Consider the following 22,589-nt stretch of genomic DNA (forward strand, 5'->3'; position numbering starts at 1 on the left):
TGCACAGCCCTGGAGAGCAGCAGGGCTTGAGGCTGTGGGTACCAGCAAAGGGCAAGAGGCTCCTGCATGCAGTGGGAAGGTGCGAGGGCACCAGAGCTGTGTCCACACGGACACCCTGGGTCACCCATTCCCGCAGGAGCCGGTGGTAGGAGCTGAACAGCTAAAGCAGGAGCTCTTGAAATGATGCTGAAGGAGAGAAGGGAGGCAGCTGCTCAAAGGCTTGTGCCAGCCTGGAGCAGAAGCTCGTTCAGGGAGAGGTGCCACAGCAAAGGGGACCCTGCGTCTGATCAGGAAGCTCAGTCAAGAGCTGGAGCATTTAAACAGCAACAGCAGAGGAACTGGGAAACAGAAAACAGGAAAGAGCAAACGGCTTTTAAACAGTGGAAATGTTCTGCTATGGAGGAGGAGGATTGCAGAGGGAGGATTAGCCGTCTATAAATACAAGCAGCACTGAGTTAAAAGGCTAATTAGAATAGCAAAAAGAAATACAGCAGCGCATTTCAGAGACTATTTCAACTAACAAAGAGTTTTTCAAACCTGTTTGCAGGAGTGAATACGAACGAGAAAATTGGATCCCTATGAAATGATTTCAAGAATTGGAGGAGGAAAAAGGTAATGGCAGGTCTCTTAAGCAGCTAATCAAGCTCCCTGACATCTTCATCTATTGCAAAGATAGAGCGAAAGATGACAGGCCCCGGTTTTCATGTCTTGGGAGGAAAAAAGAGCCAGTAACAAAGGGAGGGTTTATGAAGAGATGGGCCACAAAGGGAAAGACCAGACATTCTTTCCAGGGCAGCCCAGAGAGAATCCAGCAATCCAATTACTCCAGACTGTCCGGGAAGGCCCTGAGCCCTGCCCTGCCTTGGGGCTGGGGGCTGCACAGGGCCCAGGTCATGGGGCATCAGAGCCAGCATGGAGCAGAACCCCTGTGGAGGGGAATCACTGAGCCCACAGTGATTTGTTACCTACAGCCTCAGCATATGCCGGAAATGGCTTTTAGTGTCCCCAAAAGCTGGAACAGATGGTTCTCAAGTTTCTTACCTATTATATGCGTACATGCACACACATACATGTATATACATACACACAAACCCCGCACGGACCCCCCCAACCTGCCCCATCCTGCAAACATTCAGCACCAGGAGCTCTTTGGTCCCCACAACACAAAGGTAGCATGGGAAAAGAATACTGTGCCAGGATTCACATCCCTCATCAGAGCTCCCAGCAGCTTGGGCTGTGGCACGAGGGTGTCATCCAGACCCCCCTGAAGCTGGAGAACAGGGCCTGGCACCCCCAGAGCTCACATCGAGGTAAACAGCTGAGGATAAACGAGGTGACTTTCAGTCTCCATCTCTTCATGACATCACTGGTGGCTGCTGGACCCCAGCCGCAGGTCATGATGACATCAGGCCGTTAATGGGACAAAAGGGTGGCAAGTGGGGATGATGCAAGAGCCAGGGAGGGCACAGGGGGGAAGAGGTGGTGGCAGGAGCAGACACTGAGCGCGGCTGTCTCCTGCCCGGCAGACAGCGAGAGCCTGTGAGCGTGGCCAGCAGGGACAGCGGCTGCGGGGAGGGCTGCTGGGCTGGGAACCTCCTGGAACCAAGCTAATTGCATTGCCTGCACATCACATCACAGTGAGGACACTTTGCTCCTCTCCAAGGGTGCGAGCGGCTTCATGAGCATTAATTAACTGCGGCTCACACACCGCCCGAGAGGCAGCTACAGTCGGAGCTGTGCGGAGGGGAAGGCAGCGCTCACAACCCCGGACATCCCACACCTGCCCCGGACATCCCACACCTGCCCCGGGACATCCCACACCTGCCCCGGGACATCCCACACCTGCCCTGGGACATCCCACACCTGCCCCGGGACATCCCACACCTGCCCCGGGACATCCCACACCTGCCCTGGGACATCCCACACCTGCCCCGGACATCCCACACCTGCCCCAGGACATCCCACACCTGCCCCGGGCCGGCTCCATCGCCAGGTGTGATTACAGCCCAGGGGCTCCAGCTCGCAGGACCCCACTCTAAACAGCCCCAATCCCTGCGCACCCTCATCCGTATTCATCCTGACTCCTGAGACAGACACCGGCTGCAGCTCTCGGTCCTGCCCGGCGGCAGCAGTGTCCGTCTGTCCTGTTCTGGCTGTCCCGTTGTGTCTGTCCCTCTGCTCCTGCCTGGGCCATCCACCCTGAGCAGCCTACGGGCCCTGCAGCAACACATCGGGCTGCTCCCAGCTCCACATCATGTGCTGGGTGTGAGGCAGCCTTGCAGAGGTAGGACAGGTCCAAGATACTCTGTGCACTCAGCTCTGCATCCCTGTCCTGTCCTAAGAGCCACAGAATCCCATCCAACCTGCACTCCAGGCCCTGTTCTCTGTGGAGCAGGGGGGGGAAGAAGCAGAAAGATTCACAGACATGCACCTAAATAAAAGTGAGTTTCCCATGAGATGTCAGCAGCTCTAGTATTTGCTGGCTGATCGTCACTCCAGCTGGTGGGGAGAGTGGCTGCCAGCTGCCTACAGGAGAAGGAAGATAGCAACTTCCTCTCTCTCCTCAAGACCTGCATTGGCTCATCCCTGGGCACCACTCCTGGCTCTACAGGAGAATGGCTTCTTGCAGCAGGTGGCAGGATGGCAGCAAGAGGGTCAGACACACATCGCTGCCTGTCCCCAACAAGGAGCAGAACAACAAGCCCAGCCACAAGGTATGTAGGGTTTTACTCAGAAATGAGGAGCTTTGCTGGTCTCAAAGCGGTGGAACTGGATATAGCCTTCTGCATCACAGCACCCAGGCTGGGATGGCTGCCCTGTCCCAGAGACCATTCCTTTCCTCCATCAGCCATCAGGAAGCAAAGGACAAAGCCACCCAGCTGCACACCACCCTGCACTGGATGCTGAGCTGGCCTCTATCCTAATCCTTGGGCTGAGGATATTTGAGATTATTAGGGAGAAATACCCCACATATTAGGGAGCAAGACATTATACATACAGGGATGCCCTGGCCTGTGTCCCTGGGCACCCGCCTGTGGCCAAAAGCAGGGTACTGGGCTCAGCGACCTCCCCCACAATGACCACTCACCAGGTGTCCTGCCCTCCCCACTGCTCACCACCGCCAGCAATCCAGCACAAGGGAGACTTTCTGTACAGAGCAGGGATGACTGCTACGAATGTCAGCTTTAATAGCAGACTCCACCTCAGCTGGACAAAAGAGCTGTTTGCCCTGTGGCAAAGCCAATGCAGCTGAGCTGCATAAACTCTCTAGGTCAAATCTGCCCATTTGCAACTTGCTCTTTCTTAGCATGGGAAAGAAATAGTTATTTCCGCTAATTACAAGTTAAATGCCAAATAAATGCCCTATCCTTTATGGTAATTGCAATGTCACTGAGTGATTAATGCCTGCTCTACACGCTGAGAGTCTGCACCACATTTGCAAACTGTAATACTTCAGCTCCCCAAGTCACTGAGCTCTGCATAGCCTCCATCCCCATCAGCCCACCACTGCTGGGGCCTGGGGAAACAACATGAAGAGTGGGCTCCAGATGTGCCAGAATGAGACTGCAGCAGGACTCATGACAAAGGATGTTCTGCACCAGTGTCAGGAGCTGTGGCTATGCCCAAGACATCACCTAGCGCTGGAGTTACCCCTGGTCATGATGTGATGCACTGGGCTGCACCGCCTGCATGTCATGCACAGCACCAGCTGTGTGCCATGCATAGCACTGGCTGCCTGGCCCCTGGCCCACAGCCTGCTTCCCATGACCCTGCAGAGAGCCCGGGGTCCCAGTGAGGTGCCAGACCTCAGTGCCATCCCCGGCAGCTTCCCATCCCTTGGGCACACAGTGCCCATCCCAGCATGGCAGCCACAGCCAAGTGCCCCATCACTGGTCAATACAAGGCTGAACATTAAAGTTGATCCCGCAGCCGATGCACGTTCCAGCAGTGCCCAGTGCCCTCCTCCCCATGGCTCTGCAACCTCACTGCTGCTCTGTACCCACCAGCCAGGCACCGGCGCTGAGCCACTCCCGAGAGGGCGACTGCAGGGAGAGAGAAAGGCTTTCAAGTTCAGTTCTATATGGATATCAGGGTCTCCAACGGTGACACTCGCTAATTGCATTTTAGAGTATAACAAAAGGCAATGCTAGTGAAAAGCTCAGCACTCAGTCTCTCCCCCCCCCCGTTTTCCCTTTTTAAAAGAAATAATCTTTTAAGCACTAAAAAACTCCCCAGTGCTGCTGGTACAAACGCAGTGTAACCTTGAATTATATGTAGCAGGGCTGGCTTTCATTATTTATTAGCAAGATCAATTAGAATATTCTGTTTGCAGAAGAATATAATCCAATATGTACTTCAAGCACTAACAGCTAAATATATGCTTATTTAAAAATCAATCTAAAAGTCAAGGTTTCCTTTGTAAATCCTTACTACAGATTAAAAAAAACAACAAACCTTTGAGTGTTACCACCTGCGGAATGCTGTAGTCTCAAGGAGACAGTTATACATATTAAAACATCGCAAATGGGAATTGATTGTAAAGCAAACAATCGCTGAACCCCGCCAGCACAGAGAGCTCACGGCTAGCTGGAACGCAGGAAGGCTGCGTGGCTCCCATGGATTACACTCTGGGAGCCAGCCCAGTGCCCTGTGGGGAGCAGGCACCAGTCAGTCCCCTCCCAGCACACCGGGACACACAGTGGTACCCAGCTCCACCAGCACCGGGGCTGTGCCTGCCATGGACCACCCGCTCCCAGCACCACGGCAGAGGCCGGTGTTGGGAGCCAAGGCACCGCTGCCAGCCCGGCGCAGGAGCCGCAGTGTCCTCGCCCTTCTCCCCAGCTGCAGGATGCTAAGATTAATTGTCATGTATTATTTATTGACCTCAGCTGTGACCTTGGCCTGGTGCTGCTTCCTTCGCACCGCGGTGCTGCCAGTGACGGGCTCCGGCAGGACAGGGGAGCATCAGTGACATGGGGCAGTCAGTGCGCCGGCCCCAGCCATGCCATGGGACTGCCCCCCCAGCTGCCCCATTCCCACTCCATTCTCACCCCACACAGCCCTTCCCTGCCTGTACCAGGACCTGCTTTAATCTCTTCCCTGCACAAGCCAGGCGTGGGCATGCTCAGCGAACTTCCAGGTTCTCCTTCTTTCTTAAGCTCTTTCTCTTTGGTCTCTCATTTTTAAATGTTATCTCCAGGTAAAGAGGGTATTTGATGGGATCAAAAGGTGACCTTTAACAAGGTGAGCAGAGCCTCAAACCATATCCCTGCGAGTTGGTGCGCACTGGAGCATTAAAGGGAGCGGTTCTCTGATCTCTTGTTCCTCAGTGGAAAAGTTGTTCCACAGAGATCTCTGTCCAAAGCCAATGCAGCAGGAAAACTTTCTTAAAGACCCAGCACCAGAGGCAGGCACAGGCTGGCCTCTGAGGAAGGGATCAGTAAACACTTCGGAGGTGGCTCTTTCTCTGTTCAGCTTCCCAGTCTCTTGCCAGTTCCTGGGTCTAGCACATTCCCAACTATCCCCATCTTTCACTCAGCTAAATAAAATCACTCCAATGGCTGTTAGGAGAAGCATGGCCACCCTGGAGGGAGGGCAGGCAAAAGCAATCAGGATGCTTAGAGTGATTAGTGGGCTGGAAAGGCATCCAGAGCACTGATGGAGACCCTGTGGCTGTCTGCTGGGCAAAGAAGACACTGCCTGGGGACCCCTCTGTCCCCATCAGGCCCCAGGTAGTTGACACAGTTTCAGGTCCTTAGGACCTTAGTACAAAAGGTGTAAGAAAAGCAGAATAGTAAAAATGGGACCTGGGGATGGGGAGTATCTGGGGTTAGCAGGTGTCCAGGATGGGCACAGTTAAACTAACTGATGAGTAGGACAGGATGATTGCTTTGTCTGGAATGTTAATGAAGCTGATGCTTCAGAGACTGCCAGAAGTTATGAAGATTGTTGGGTTAGGGTAAGTGACCCTTAAAGACCATCACATTTCTGTATACATGCAGGAAACTTGCTGGAAATGATGTAATTCATGTGTATCCTCATGAATATGTATTCACACCCAGTGACCATGTAAGGATGGCCTGTATAGCGCTATGGGACACACGTCAGGAGGAGCTATCCCCCGTGTCTCCCGGTGCCGCAATAAAGAATACCTGCTTGTCAGCTTGAAACTTTGTTAGTGAGTTTGTTCCTGCAGCTGTCTCCGAATCACAGCTGAGGGAAGCAGGGAGAGCCGGAGGCCAGACGGGGCCGTGCTCTCCAGCACAGCCCATAACCAGTCCTGGGGTCACTGGTGGTGATGGGACCCCTGTGCCACCACAGAGCAAAGGGCAGGGCATGGACTCCCTGGTCTGCAGCGGAGCTCAACGGTGTCCCTGTGTGTGGCAGTGCAGCCAGAGCGAGCGGGCAGAGGGGAGCGCTGGGTGGCCACAAGGAGCCCAGTGCTCATCATCTCCATGCCACCATTCATGAGTGCAGCAGTGCCCAGCCTGTGCCGCTGCCAAGCACCGCTCACCGGACCGGGACACCCATGGCCAGCCCTCAGCATAGCCCAGAGAGCAGGTCCCCTCTGTGTCCCCATGCCTCCCGGAACAGGGACTAGGGATGCCAGCTCTGGATGTTCCAGGACGTTCCAGATGTTCCACTGCACTATGTTCCCAGCCTCCTTGTGCACACACATCCCCACAGCACCTCATCACAGCGATGGTATAACCACCACAGGCAGGCAGGCAGCCAAGGGGTTAAAGTGCCTTGTTATTCCTTTCATACCTGGGCTCCACTTATTTGCAGACTGAATTTCCCAGAAGCCAAGGCTTTTTACTAGTGGATCGGCTGTAGAACCATGTTATTATAGATTGCAAGTTCCTTAAAGGTCAGATAACACAATACAATTGAATCATATTAGTGAGCATAGCAACTTGGTATTTTACTAGGAAAACCCATAAAGCAGATTGTTTGTTGCAGAGAAACATACAATGTATAATAAACCCAGTGTAATTGTCTCCAGAAACAAACAATCAGTTTAGGAGAAAGCAGCTCCTGTGATCACTTGTCCAGGATGCCAGTGAAGGGTATCAAGTGCAGGTACTGCCTGTCTGCACTGCACTGTTAGGTTACAGTGCCCTATGCATTGCACTGTTAGGTTACAGTACCCAGATGCACTGCACTGTTAGGTTACAGTACCCTATGCATTGCACTGTTAGGTTACAGTACCCAGATGCACTGCACTGTTAGGTTACAGTATCCGGATGCACTGCAGATGGCCTGGTAGGGAAATAAACAATTTCCAAGTGTACTATTGAGAGACAAATATTCAATAGCTCATTTAATGTATGGGCTGCAGTTAGTGGTTAATCCAGGACAATGCGGAGCGAGCCGCGGCTCACACCGCTATTAAGGAAACGCAGCATTGATTGTGAGGATGATTGAAGATTTCTGAGGAGCACAATTCCCAAGCCCATGATGACCCCTCCTTTTTTTCTAATTTGCCTGTAATCCACTCAGACAAATCCTTTTATCACGTTTATTCCCTTCCAAGTTACAAGCAGTGTGATTAATTACTTGACTTTGTGGTCCTACTTACCCTCCTGTACACTCTAATTTTTCTTCCTTTTAAAATGCTCTTCCAGGCCAGATACACATATTTCCTGTTCAAGCTCCTTCACTCTGTCCCACTGAAACTCGCTGTTATTGACTGATTCCCCTGGTGAAGGCTTCCCTAGGCCAGGATTAGCGGCACCCATCCCAGATTCCGTGGAGGCAGTGGGTGACCCACAGCAGCAGGATTGGGGTCCATGTATGGGAAAAGGAAAAGCACAAACCTCTTCCTCACAAAGCTAAGGCACTTGTCAGCCCCGGGAGTCACAGCCACTCTGCCAGCCTGGCAATTCTCTTTTGGGTCTAGATTTAATCTCGTAATGAAAAGGGAATTGGAACCAGCACAACTGTTTTAACCTTCCCCAGACACAGAGAGGAGGAAAAGTAATTTAACCCCCCAATTTGAATTCACAAAGCCATGTCTCCTCTCATCCACCCTTAACACCCGTGTCGGCCTGTTGAGGCTCCCACTTCTGCCCATGCCGCACACACCCTGTCCCAGCCAAACATAAACAGAAAAGCAATCAGGTTTAAATCCAGCTTCCTCTTTCTAGCTTGTAGTTCTTTTCTCTCTACATAGATGCTCTTCATTGTTGTAACTAATATGATTTGTGTTCAGCACAGTGTGAAACAAGAATGATTTATGGGTCTGTTAGCAGTACATGGCTACCTGACGCCATCTCAACCCCCCGAAAGGGCACTCCAAGAGCAGACTGACGAGAGGGCTCTGGCGTTACGTGTAATTATTTGTACACCCTGCCCACATAATCGCTGTTATTCGGCTCTCACGATGCCTGTGTTCTTTTCTTATGCCACGCTGGGCTTTGCTGTGGGAGAAAATGGGACCAGGACCTTTGACCAGCTCTGGCCCAATGCCACACAGCAGGCATTGCCCACACCATTTCCATGAGCTGATCTGCTGGGTTTAAATTGGTGTTTTCAGATTAACTTGTGCCTCAGCTAAACCCAGTACTCTCAATGCTCAGCCTCTGCATTTCATTACCAACAGTTGATGCAAAGGCTCTGCACCAATCCAAATCAACTCCTTGAACCTCTTCAGAAGCTTGGCACGTTCAAGGCCAGCTCACAGTGAGTAGGGTGACAAAGTCCTATTGGAAGTCTTTAGGATCAGTCAAATTCTACCTGTGGCTCTGAGAGCAGCTCTGTCAGTGAGGATCCTGCACCTCTGCACTAGCAAGTGCCCTTCATTAATGCTTAATGCTGCCCCAAGTACATTCCATGTCCTCCCTGGCTTGGCAGCCTGCCCCTGTGAAGCAGGGCAAAGGATGAGCAGAGCCCCCTCGCCTTCCTTCAACATACAGCAAGAAGCCAAATGAAATAATGAAAGAAACTCATTTTAATACCACAGAGGGAATTGTTTTATTGCTAAAGCAGCAAATAGAACTAATTGAATCCACTGGAAAGAAAATAAAGGAGTGAGGAAAGGAAGGGATCGGTGCAGTGCACAGACAGAAAGGGCAAACTGGAGCCTGAATATTCATGGGCCCAGAAACTGCAAATCCTTGAATGCAAAATATCTTCATAACTGATAACACTGCCAACGGCGATGCATGCACCGTGCTCGCAGAGGAGCTGGCACTGTTTGCATTTACAATATATATATTTTTAAGCAATATTATGAAACAAATTCTCTGGTTCATTAGAGCTGCTTTGCACCTCCCTGGTAAAACAAACCAGCCCGGAGTGAGTCTGTAGCTGGGGCAATTCCCAGTCACAGGATGCGGATGGGGATGGCACAGCACCAACACTGCCTGCATCCTGCCCGTGTCCTGCCAGCGGATGGGCAACAGCCCTACAGAGCCACATTCAAAGGCAGCAGGCACCCCAGGACAGTTCTGCTGCCAGTCAGGGACAGGCAGCTCCTACAGGGTCAGGCTGTGAAGGCAGCTGAGATCCCCATCCCTGTGAGCACAGTCCCGCATGGCTGGGTTGCAGAGCTGGGCACTCCAAATCCCATCGCTTCCCATTGCACATGCTGCCAGTTAAAACTGCCACAAGCTTTTAAACTCACTGTTTCCAGTGAACCTTAATTTTCAGCAGCAAGGTATATATATTCATGTAGGAGGCTGCATTTTAATTAAGACAGCATTCATGTTCTTCATTACAATACTAAGTCAACCAGCAAGAAACACCAAGGACATAACTCCTGTTAATGAAGGAGTTACATATTCTGCACTGTACGTTTAAGCACAGAGGACCAACACACAAAATTACATGAGGTGCAAGGGGGTTCTCTGGGAGAAAAACTGGATTAGAAATACAATTTATACTCTGAAGGTTCACACAACATTCATTCGGCAGCACCACCACAACTGCAGGCCCTGAACCTGCATCCCAAAGGCATCCCAAGCAGCCTGTGGTGCTGCAATCTGCTTCTTTCCCCTAGAAAAACCCACCTCTGGTCTCAGGTCCCCCACCCCTGCTGCTGTGGAGGGCTGCACACCCCACATTAGGGCAACCTGGGGCTCAGCAGCTCACAGGAGGATGCAAGAAGATGCAGAGCCCACATCCCACATCCTCAGCCCCTGGGCACAGCACGGGGCTCGAGGCTCTCCTCCGCCTCGCTGCACTCCAGCATTAGCAGAAGTTAATAGGGGGCACGGGGGGAGCGGCGCCGGGAAGCGGCTGCCTCTGAGGGATGCGGCTGGGAGGCTGGAGGCTCCGTATCCACGGCGGGGACCCGGCTCCTGAATGCATTACCCGACTGCAGTCAGCAGCTTTGAACTCAAGCATTAATAAACAGCTCCTTGCACACGCCAGCAAGGGAAAGGCACATTCACACCATTGCCTACAGCAAAAAATGGCTGAGGAATTTCTGTTCGGGTTCTCCAAACTGGTTCATGGTGGAGATGGGGATGGTCTCCCACAGACAGCCCCGTTCCAAGAACAGAGGGTTTCAGAGTATTATGTGGGAACAAGGTAAAAGTAGCACACTCTGGTGTAACTTCACCAGCACTGGCTCTAGCAAAACAAGCCTGTTATGATCTGATAACACATTTCCCTGCTGCCACTCCAGCCTCAAGAACTCCAGGGTAGTTTGAGCTTTAAATCCATACCAGTTTTCTCCTTGCCATTAATTGTTAGGCTATTTGTATTACATGTTTTACATACCAAACAGATTCCAATTTCATGGTGGGCTAGACTGCAGAAATGTTTCTTTTAATCTTCTTAATTCTGAACTAATATCAAACTTTAATATTTTCTAATGGAGTAGACATTTACTCACATCTAACAATAACACTACAGTTTAGGAGCAATAAAAGTCAAGCCCTCGTCTGTATGATTCCAACAAAATTCATGAGGCTACACATGAATTACATCATTCTCCAGCAAGTTTCCCACATGTATACAGAAATGTGATGGTCTTTAAGGGTCGCTTACCCTAACCCAACAATCTTCATAACTTCTGGCAGTCTCTGAAGCATCAGCTTCATTAACATTCCAGACAAAGCAATCATCCTGTCCTACTCATCAGTTAGTTTAACTGTGCCCATCCTGGACACCTGCTAACCCCAGATACTCCCCATCCCCACTTCCCATTTTTACTATTCTGCTTTTCTTACACCTTTTGTACTAAGGTCCTAAGGACCCGAAACTGTGTCAAGTACCTTCAAGCACCGCAGTTATTTTCCATTACAAAGCCATCAAACTTAACGTTACTTAGAACTGATTACATTTTGTGCTTTTGTGCCTCCTTGTCTCAGTATAGGCTTGCAGCTTTATTTCCAAAGTTCAATCAGTTAACCTAGGAGAGCAATAGCTTCCCTACAATGAGTAACGATGCAGAATAATATTTAGATAGAGATAAACCCTTTTTGCATAGGAAATTGCATTACGATTTGCTGGGTCTAAGAAATTCTCAGTGCTTTAGTTTACCAATGAAGTTATTGCCTCGGGCATTTTTCCAGAGTGCTTTGATTCCTTTTGGGGGGTTTCTGGAGGATTTTGAGCTGAGTAAGGAGCTGTTATTGCTCCTGATGCAGGCATGTGCAGCAGCCTCACAGCCCCCTCCCATACCACCGCACAGGCACAAGAGCATCCCAAGCAGCAGATGTGAGAACAGACCAGAGCCCCCTCTCAGTGGGGACCAGGCTCTCTGCCCCTCATGAGGGAGGTTTGGGGGCCCTGCTTAGAGTGCCAGGGCCCCCTCAGCCCCCACTGTCTGTCCCATCAGGCTCAGCTCCTGTGAGAGACTGATGTGAAATCAGACTCCAGTGTCCATTGTCTCAAAGATGGTTCTGAGCAGCTGAGATGGAATTCCACCTGTCTTTGACTGAGATGGGTGGGAGGAGAAGAGATAAAACTCCAATATCAATTCCCTGGGAGAATCCTTACTTCATTTTCTACCTTTTTTCCCAACCTGTCCCATCACTATCCCCTTTATTACAATAATTTTCCTTTTCTATAATAACTGTCTTTGTGTAATTTGTAATAAACTTACTGATCGATTCCAGTGCTTGACCTCATTTGGGTCTTAATTTCACTCTTGGATCACTAACAGGAACAGGGTCCGACACTGGGACCCTGACAGCTCCGCAGGGACACATATACACGGTCATACCAGGAATCGCAGCAGATGCCTGGCTAGCTTGGATCGCTCTCTTTTGGCCAGATGGTTAATCTACCTTGGGTAGCTGTTAGTGAAGACAGGCAAGCAAGAATGCTTGCCAAGAGCTCCTCTCCACTACCAGGCAAGTTTAATCCCCTCGTGCCCATGGCACAAGTCACATCCAGCCCCAACCACCACGCTTACACCTCCCCATCATCCCACCCAGCTCCTCCAGAGCCTCTTGAGCTCTGGGCTGCAGCTATTTGCCTTCCTGGATGATTTTAGCAGCTCAGGTAGAAGAGGGTACCTCTGTCCCACCCATACCACCTGGTGCAGTCCCCTGGCCCCATGGAGCAGCAGGGGTGGTGGTTGGTGGTTTGGGATTAACACAGTCCAAATAGCCCAGAAATGAGATCGGGGGTGAGAGTACTGATGGTGCAGGTGAGCAGCAGCAGGATCAATGCTGGTGCTCCCCAGGGGACAGACCAAGCAGGGATGAACTGAAGGCCGATCAGAGCCCTCCAGCAGCAAGGGCTCCAGCATCCATGGGCTGCCACCAGCATTTCACAGATCAGCACTCTGGATGCAATGAACAGGACTGGAGCCCAGTAAGACCCAGTTAATGACCTGCCCAAGGTGTGCAGCTCCTCACGGCCACAGATGAGCAAGGAAACCCTTTGGGAGCCATGTGGATTGGGGAGGGGAAGGCACAGCAGCTGAGCTGCCTGGGGACAGCCCCAAAGCCTCTGTGGCTGGTGCCCCTTGCAGTTGGCCTCTTGCAGGTGGAGTGGCTTTGTCTGTGCTCTGGCTGGGCCATAGCAGCTTGTGCTGGCAGCAGAATCCAAATGTGAATTGAGCACAGCCTGGCGCTGATGCTGGCTTTCCATGAGCGCACTCACTGCTCAGCTTAATGATATCAATGTCCATCAAGAACAAATACAGAAAGGGCAGAGCTGAGGCTGAAATAAAGTTATTTGCAGATGTGTATGAAGACTAATAGAAAGTGTATTATATTACTGTGCCCATCTCAATGCAAGATGAAAGGAAATATGCTCTAAAACAAAGGAGAGCTGCAAATTCAGGCTCCCAGAGCAAGGTTGCTCTGTTCAGATCCAAAATGATTACCTGCTACTAAAGCAGGGGGCCACGTCCTCTCCAGCCTGGCTCTGGAGGGAATGGAAATCAGATTTTGGCTTGAAATGTGTTGCAGCAATCTCAGTAATACAAAATAAAGTCTGGCAGCTGGAGTTATTTTTACCCAAAGCCAGTTCTGTTTAGTAGGTCTGGGGCTGTAACTGACATCCCTTTGCTATTCTATTCCCATTCCCCTGGTCCTGCTGCCTCAGTTTCTCCGGGGCACTGACAAGATTGGAGCAGACAATCCTGGGTATATTTTGGGAGGACCCTGCATTATTTAGCTGTAAAAATCAATGGTGAATCTTGCATCCACCCGCAGCATTTGGCCTGTTTATGTTGCCAAATAAATTCCTTAAAGAAGTACTGTACTTCACAGGAGAGCTTGTCAAGGTAAATACCTTCATTTACATAAAATGTGACTAGCAATTGAAATGTTAAAGCCATAAAGAGCAAGTTTATGATCCATCCTTGATGCTCGGATGTATAATATGACAAGGGGGAAAATTGTGTGCCTTGCAACATTTACTAAATTGGTGTGTTGACTCTGGGGATGCAAATGGGAGATCTGAAAAACACGTTAGAGGTTTTGAGGCTGTTTTGGTTCATTTTCCTTTTTTTCCCCCCATAAATATGAATCCTTTCCACATCTTTCAAACAACTGGCTTTTAACCACCCTCCTTTGGCTTGGAAACAGCAGCTGCCTGAATGAGCAGAGGGCCAGGCAGGGACTGCGTGGGAAGGAGGTCCCTGGCACAGAACCACAGTGTCTTGGGCTGGAAGGGATCTCAAAGCTCATCCAGTTCCAAGCCCTGCCACGAGCAGGGACCCCTTCCACTGGAGCACCTTGCTCCAAGCCCCATCCAACCTGGCCTCGAACACATGGGGCTCTGGGGATGCTCACCTCAGGTTGGGGGGGACAGGACCCCAGCCACACAAGTATCCCCTGCAGCAGCTCAAAGCCATGTTACGTGTGCAGCAGAGGTGTGAGGAGCTGCTCCCACAGGGATGCCTGTGCCTTTGCTCAATCACAGCGAGAAAACACTGCTTAGAAAAGACTCCTATAACTTAGGATTTCCTTTTTAACTCTTTAAAAGGGAGGGACACCAACCTAAACTACCTCAAACCCTAAGCGTTGCTTTAAAAACTGAATAAACAGGGTAAGATGGACTGCTGCCTACATACATACCACAGTGAAATGATAATACCCACACTTGATGCTCTGGAAAGTTTGACAGTTCATGTTCCTCACCGGAGCCCAGTACAAACAGGCAGCCATCCATTCATACTCGCACCCTTCGCAATTCATTGAAACCACTTCAAGCAAAAATCATTTGAAAGAAATTACCTGTGTGTATTGCACCATGAGCAGTGAGAAATGTCCCACATGAGCCTCTCCAGCCCCAAAGCAATAAAATTCCTGCTGAAGTGCATGATAGAAAGAGTCGGGGAAAAGAAGTCCCCATGACAACAAGAGGCAAGAGAAAGCCACGAGAAGCAGAAGGCTCTGACCTTTCTCCATACACGGTGCCACCAATTTGTACTGGAATTTTCACTTTGAAAATCAAAAGCCTTTGTCCGTAAGTCCCTTTGAGAACCTGTTGTACCTCCTGTGCTAGTCTGGGCTTTGGGCAGAGCAGAATGAGCCTCACTAAATCAGAACCAAGCAGGGTCAGGCTCGTCAGTTAAACCCATGAACACAACCAACTGACTCTTTGCCTTCCTCTTTTCCAAAGGGGCTGTTTTTTCCTCGGGCCTATTTCAGGATTGCTGTAGCATCTACATGCTTCAGGGATGCTGCACTCACACACGGAGCGAAGCTCACAAACTGTAACACTACAAATAACACTTAAGCCATTAATAGCAAAGTACTGCAGTGTCTGTTTAGTGGATTATTGAGCAAAATCTCACAGAAAACATTCTTGAAAACACAGTGCAACAGTTGGAGCATTTCAAGCCTTATGGCAGTTCCCTACATGCTCCAAGGATGCTCTGAGAGCATCTCTGCATCCCTTGGCTGGTGCTCTGAGCCCTGGGTTCATAACCCTGCAGGACCCAGGGGCTGTGGTGGTGGGACATGGCCATGGAGTCCCCCACACATGCTGCCTCCCCCCACACTACTCACTGAGCTGCAAGTGGTTTACACAGCAGTGGAAGCAGTGAGCAGCCCTGTGGGCACTCAGGGCCCTCGTGCTTCTCACTCTCTTTGCAAGAGCAGACACAGCATGGAGGGGCTGTGGGCCCTGTGAGGAGCTGCCATTCCCATGGCTACAGTCAAGCAGCCTGTGGGTAACCATCATCAGGTGGTAAAACACTGCAAACAGGCCTGAATCGCTCCTATAGCCCATCCCCTGAGCTGAAACCAAGCAGAAAGGCTGCCCATCAGGAGCAGGGTGGGCTCCACCAGCCCAGCACACAGGGCCAGGAGTCCCCCCCAGCTCTGGCACACAATGAACTCACTCCTTCAGCTCTGGATGTGGAAGAAAACCCATGTCTGATGCTGGAGTGACCTCTCTTCAACCCCCAGGTGGGTAGAACACAGAGACTGCCCAGGCAAGACCTCGGCCCCTGCCACAGCCTCCAGCCTGGGACCCAGATCAGCCCCAACCCTGCACCAGCCTCACTGGGAGCCAGACCTCAGCACCAATGGGAGGCCAGTGCTGTAGGTGTGTGCGTGTGTGCTTCCAAGTCATGGAGGATCTGGGCTAGGAAAACCAGCACACACGTGGGATCTAACCCAGACTTAAAGGTTTAGGACAGGCACAGGGGGACAATGTATTGAAAGAGCTGTGACATGGAAATGCTTGTAGTCTTCAACCCAGATTAATCCCAATGCATTGGATCCAGAGGAGAGAGGGCAGCTGAGTCACTACAATTCAGCAAAAGCCAACTCACAGCAGGTCCCAGGGAAAGAAAATCAATACACTTTCCCTAAGTTACCAGAGTGCAGAGGGCATTGTACCCTGGGAAGGCCTTTCACAGAGAAACACAGCATTTCCCAGCCTTCAGCAGTGGTGCCACTCATTAGCAGCAAGCCCCGATCTATCCATCCACTGCAGGTGTTCTGTAGTGCCCATCAGCACAGCCTCACAGCGCGATGGAAGGGGTTTGATTTTCTGAATACCCCAAGCACATCAGAGACACAGGCACTACCCAGCCACACAATTACTGCTCACAGCGAGGGTCACACCATGTGGGACCGCAGCTGAAACAGCCCCAAGCTATTGCTGTCCAACAGCTGTTAAGGGATGCTGCAGGGGGGTCTCATCACACTCCTCAGACATAGCAATATGCATGAGGAGGATCAGGCACGGTGCACAGGGACAGCCCCACCGCACAGCCCGCAGGGCAGTGCAGGAGCTGAGCCCATCCTATCAGTGTGTGACAGCCCACAGGGGTACAGTGTGAGCACCGGCTCCGCAGCCACAGCTGCTCCTTGGAACCGCTGGCTGGAGAGCATGTGTTTGTTAGCAGCAGAACAGCTCCCTGTCATGGTGTTATCCATGATTTGTATGGGGGCAGCAGCTCACAGCACAACACACGGCCCTACGGTCAGCGAGCGCTCCAAAAACCCAGACAGGCAGCAAAACCAGCGTCAGACATGCAAACCACTTCATTGCCTGCCATGGTGACTGCTCCTGCAGCGCCTGCCATGGGGCTGCTCCATGCGGAAAGCTGTGCCCCTGTGTAAGTGCTTAACACACAGAGGCCTAGGGCAGAGCAAGAGGAACGTGGTCTCATTACAGACAATGCTGCAGCCTCTCTGTGAAGGCTCCATCGACAGGGAAACAAGGAGTAAAGCCGTGTGCAGGTACACGTAGAACTGAGCTCCCGATTATTTGGAATAATCCTCAAATCAGTGAGCTTTAAAGCTCCACAATTTAAGTCCACCACTATCAGTTGCTGTATTTGCATTGTGGGGACTGTTTTCTTGTTAAAACTGCAGATTTGTTTTCAAAATACTGTTACAAATCTCCAGGTTTTTGCTAACCATGGGATGGCCAAAAAGCCTTGAAAGTGTGGACAGCAGTGAACCACCACATGGTGCTGAGCCTGTGGGTGGGAGCAGTGCACTTGGAGCTTTGAGCTATTCTACTCAGCTCAGAGAGCTCTGAGATGCCGAAGCCTGAGGTCTGAATCACCGACCACTGTTCATATTCACAGATATAAACTGAACTCCTGTGCTCAGAGGCCTCCAGGTCACATCATCCTTCTGCTCAGAATGGCTCTTTATTCATTTCCAACTGCAGGACAGCTTGGGGCAGAGTTCATGGCATGGGACAGGCCCACTGAGGCACAAGCATCACACAGGAGAGAGCATCTCCCTGTGCAAAAGGCTCTGGTCCAGCCCTGCTGCATGTGGGGGTCACCCCACGCCTGGGGTAGGTGGGCACCAAGAGCTGCCCTGGGCACAAGAGGGAGCAGGAGGATGCTCAGGCACTGCCTGGAAACCAGCAGTGATTCCTGCAGGGAAGGCCAGTGCTTCCCATGGTTTAGAAGGAACCAGCAGGTGAAAGAGCTGCCAGCAACTTCCAAAGGGAAGTCAGTACCGGCCCCTGGCCACAGCCTTCATCCATGGTGGGACCACATCCTGGTACAGGGAAAGGGATGAAGTCAGCAGAGTTCATCACCAAAGATAATATTTACTACTAGGTAGCCGTGTCTGCTACTTGAGAGAGCAATGAAGCTATGCCAGTAACACACCAGAGAAAAGCATTGCCAGTCTGCTAACAGAAGGAAAGGTTAAAAGTCACTTCCCTCTCAGCCTTTAGCACACTGCTTAACAGCAGTCAGCTTACATTCTGCATTAAATAGACACGCCAGGACATTTATCAACGAGAGTTAATGTACACGGGGGTATTAAGAGCAGTTTAAGGAAAGCGGCATCATTGCACTTGTCCTTCAGACAGCCCAACACCAGGATGTGCAGAATCACAAGTTACAATTACACAAATGATTCTGGCAGCACAACACCAACCAACTGAAACAAACCTTCGACCCAGTGTGTATAAATACATGTGTGGGAAGACCTCGGGTCGCTAATTCCCACATAAACCCTGACTGCAGAGCCAGAGCACAGCTTTCCCTAAAGGATACTGGGAAAGCAGCACAGGCTGTGGGGAGCTGGCACTGGGGCTCTGCTTGCACAACTTCAGCCTCTGGCTACTGTTCCCACTGAGCTCATAGGTGACTGTCCCAAGACAGCAAACCCGCAGCACACAGCATGGGACACACGAGAGGACATGGCAGTGGTGGGTGCTGCCTTCGTTTTATGGGCAGAGAAACCAAGCTGGAAAAGCTGCTTCTCTTCCCTACAGCTCTGCCAGAGCAGAAGACATCCTCAGGTCTGAATGACAAAACAAGGAGCTCCAAGGACCTGCTCTTCCCTCATTTCACTACATAAGGGAAAACCTGACAGCATTAAAAGTTAACAGTTTATAAGGCATACAGAGAAGTGTTATATGCAAAACATAAACAAGTGGTAGAGGTGGCTGTAAGGAGACGCTGGTATAAACACGTCAAGAGCTGCTTCTTTGCTTAAAGAAAACGGGTATTTTTGTGGATAGGAAACATCTCCAATTACCAATCCTGGGCTGCAGCTGGAAGCAGACACCTTGGGTGAGCTCAGTCAGTGAGCTCCAGAAGGGCAGGAGGAGCTGCCAATGGGGAGGGCCACCTTTCCCCTCCATTGCATATGTACAGCACCAAGCGCACTCGCCTCCTGTGCCAGGGCAACAGCCCGGTCCTGGTGTGGCTGTGGGGGAATCCTGTCGCTCACCGAGGTACAGATGCCAGCACAGGGTGAGCTGGTGTCCTGTCCCAGTGAGGCTGACAGACATGTGTAAGGAGAGAGGAAAACACTGCTGGGGTTGGGCGGGTGTGGAGGTGGCTTCAGGTGGAACAACCGGGGCACATCCTCAAGCCACCGCAAACAGCAGATACACAGCAGTGTAATCTATCATACAGCCTATAGAGCCAATAAACACAGCCAGAGAACCCACCCCAGCCTCCTGTGCCCTTGGACCCTCACAGACCAGCCCTGACCCAGCCCCTCCACACCAGCACAGCACAGTGCCCGTGCTGGAAATGAGCTGAACAAACCCCAGAGCTGCTGCTGCAGAGAGGAAGGATTTAACAATGCACCTGAGAAGGAAAACCTGTGTTTGCCTTTCACTCCCCGAGAGGAGTTACACCCACTCTCCAGCCCTTTCCTTGTAGCATGACTTAGAAGATGAAAAGGCAGCTGCTTGCCATACTCAGTGCTTGATCTTCTGCCTATTTTGAATAAAGCCAAACCTTTTTATATGCCACTTTCTAGCCTGTTCCAGCAAGTTTCTACACTTATTTTTCAAGGGAAACCTTTCCTGCAAGAAAATTCAGTGAAATAAGATACTGTGTCTGAAATGATGTATATAAAACCAAGCAGCACAGTCAGCCCTTTATTCCTTCCCCGTGCTGGTGCAGCACACTGAGCAGCACACTCCTGGAGGCAAACACACTCCCAGGGCTGATGTCCACTCTGCTGAAATCCCCCCAAAAATCCCTCAGCATCTCAACACAGCCAAGCAGATGCTGGAGCACACAAGTGTTATGAAGACTTTGCTTCCACAGCTGCCACAGAAGAGTTCCTCACGTTTAAATGCCATTGACATGAAGACTGTGTAGTCTATTTGATAAAGAGTGACCAGATAATTCAAGCAGTAACTAACTTGCTGCCTCTATTTATTTCTGCTCCATTTCAGAGCAAATACCATATAAGTACAGCAAAAAGACAGAACTTCACCAGTCCAGCCATAGACCGATTCTTATAAAGAAACTAGTATGTGTTGCTTTTAACAGTAAGTTGCAGGTTCTACCGATACCCTGCGTTTTTAAAAGCCAGAGAGAAAGCCGGAGCCCTCAGAGTTCATTGATTTGCTAAACCTGCCAAGGCACTTAACACTTCATTACTGCAGCCCGCTGTTTTCTAACAATCAGGGCTTTTAGCTGAAGATTCCCTTAAAACATCGCCCTGTGTCAGACCAGCACAGGTAGAGGCTTCTTCACGGGTAATGTCAGATCTTGTCAATGGAGAAAAAACTTTGTGAAGCGGAACTTGTTGAATAAGAGAGTAAATGTTATTTGTGAAGCGAGCCCTGCAGCTGGGATGAAGGCAGACGTCCTCCTGCACCCGGAGCCCCACATCCATCACTGAGCCACTCGCGATCTTGTTTATTTCAGTAATTATTAATCACTGACCCATTTAGACGCGGTTTACACCCAGTGCAGTGGCACTGCCAGGCTCTGCCCGAGCTCAGTGCACGGCACTTAGAGGAGGATGTTTCCGCACATTTCCTACCCTCCCATGAGAACACCGCATTCCAAATCACCACCGCGCCCAGGCGAGAGACCCACGCCAGAGCCCGGCCTGCCCCAGCTGCGCTCCGGTCGTGTCCCCGAGGACCCACGCACCGGTCCCGGGCCCCACCGAGCCGTGGTCCGGGCCAGGCTGTGGGAGAACCGGGCACCCCCGGAGCACTGCGGACCCCCGGGACCGCCTGCGCACCGACACCCCGCACACACACACCCCGCGCCGCCCCGCAGCTCCCGTACCCTCACCTGTACCACTCCAGCCCCTTCTCGTAGTTCCTGTCGAAGAAGTGGGGCTCGGTGCCCACAGCGCGCACGTCGGGGTGCGCCCGGATGGCCTCCAGCAGCGCCCGCGTCCCTCCCTTCTTCACCCCGATGATGAGAGCCTGCGGCAGCCTCTTCTCCCCGTAGTCCGGCGTGGTGCTGCTGCCGCCGCGGCTTCCGGGGCTCCCAGCCCTGCTCAGCTCCTCGTCCGTGGTGCTCGACTCCTGCGGGTCCCTCTCGAAGGCTCCGCTCTGCGCCGTGATCACCTCCCCGGGGGCCAGCGGCGTCCGCGGCCAGGCCCCCTCCGCCCGTTCGTGGCTGCCGTTCCCGGCCCGCACCGGGGCCGCCGAGGGGTCCGGAGCGACGGAGCCTCCCAGGAAGCCGGCGGGGGAGCGCGGGGGCCCGGGGAGAGCCGTGCCGGGGAGTGCGGGCGGGGAGCGCGGGGTCGCCGTGCCAGGGATCGCTGCCGGGGAGCGCAGAGCGCCCGGTGCGGTGCCCCCCATGAGGCTGTAGCACAGGTACGTGAGGCAGAGCGAGAGGCTGCACATGCACAGGAGCTTCCGCGCCGGGGGCACCTTAGAGCCGCGGCCGCCCGGCACCCCCGGCTGGGCGGCGGGGGGGGCCATGGCTGCTCCCCGCTCCTCGCCCCGGGCACCGGGCGCACATGGTGTCAGCCGCCGCCCGGCCGCCCCCGCCGCATGGGGCGCCGCTGCCCTCCCGCCCCGCCGCCGCCGGTGGGGAGGGGGAGCCCCGCATGGCACGGTCGCCGCCGGCCCCCGCCGGGCACCGGGGCGGCCTGGGCTCGGGGCGGCTCCGCTCCGGTGCCACCGGCTCCGCTCCGCTCCCGACCGACTTCCTGCTGCTAAACTTTGTGCCGGGTGGGAGGCGGGAGCGCGCTCCCGGCGCGGGGACAGGAGGAAGAGGAGGGAGGGAGGAAGAGGAGGGGAGGGCAGGACCCGCCCCCGCCGCCGCCGGGAGCGCGCTGGGGCCGCCGAGCGCCGCTGCCGTTCGACACCGCGGACAGCGCCCGTTCAGCACCGCTGACAGCAGCCGGGAGCACCGGGAGCACCGGGAACACCGGGAGCACCGGGCACGGCAGCGCCGGGCAGGGCAGCCCCCGGCGCGCCGCGGCCCCGCTGCTCCCCGGTTATCCCGGACAGACCCCGCCGGGTGCCACATCCTCCCCTGCCAGCGCTCTCGGCAGCAGGGAGGGAGGCAGCGCCCCATGGCCTCTACCGACCGTGCTCCTGTCCCTCGGTGCTACAGCTCCTTGGCCCCTTATCCTGCCCTGCTCCCCTCTGCTTCCCACCAGTGCATTCTGTATCACCACCCTTCCGACACACTGCCCCCGGCCCATGGCTCCTGCCGAAACCCTCCAGCTCCCCGAGAGGAATGGCCAGACAAGTGCTCTGGGACAGCCCCTTGCAGCAGGGTCTCCTGTCTATAGCCCTCTGAGACCCAGGAGCAGAGTGGAGAGGTTCCACAGGGCAGCCTGCTCTCTCCTGGGAGCCTGGGGAGAGGTGGCAGACCGTGGGCAGGGGCAGGAAGCAGCTTCTTTGCTGGTATGGTGGAGCTAAGGGCCATTTGCAGCAGGGGGGGTTCATAGTTTGGATGCCAGGAGCTGCACTAGTAGGTGAGACCAATTACACCCTCACAAGCTGCTCTTCCAGGAGCT

General features: G+C 52.7%; 1 protein-coding gene across 1 annotated transcript in view; it reads right to left on the reverse strand.

Annotated features, from left to right (window-relative positions):
• HS3ST4 (heparan sulfate-glucosamine 3-sulfotransferase 4) overlaps positions 1 to 21,566 on the reverse strand; it is a 57,371-nt gene extending 35,805 nt beyond the window's left edge. The window contains exon 1 of the mRNA XM_034065826.1: positions 20,900 to 21,566. Within this exon, the coding sequence (XP_033921717.1) occupies positions 20,900 to 21,540 (641 nt within the window). The 5' untranslated portion in view covers positions 21,541 to 21,566. The remainder of the gene's footprint in view (positions 1 to 20,899) is intronic.
• Positions 21,567 to 22,589: the final 1,023 nt, after the last annotated feature.

This window comes from Melopsittacus undulatus, chromosome 8 (genome assembly GCF_012275295.1).
Source record: "Melopsittacus undulatus isolate bMelUnd1 chromosome 8, bMelUnd1.mat.Z, whole genome shotgun sequence".
NCBI classification, from domain to species: Eukaryota; Metazoa; Chordata; class Aves; order Psittaciformes; family Psittaculidae; genus Melopsittacus; species Melopsittacus undulatus.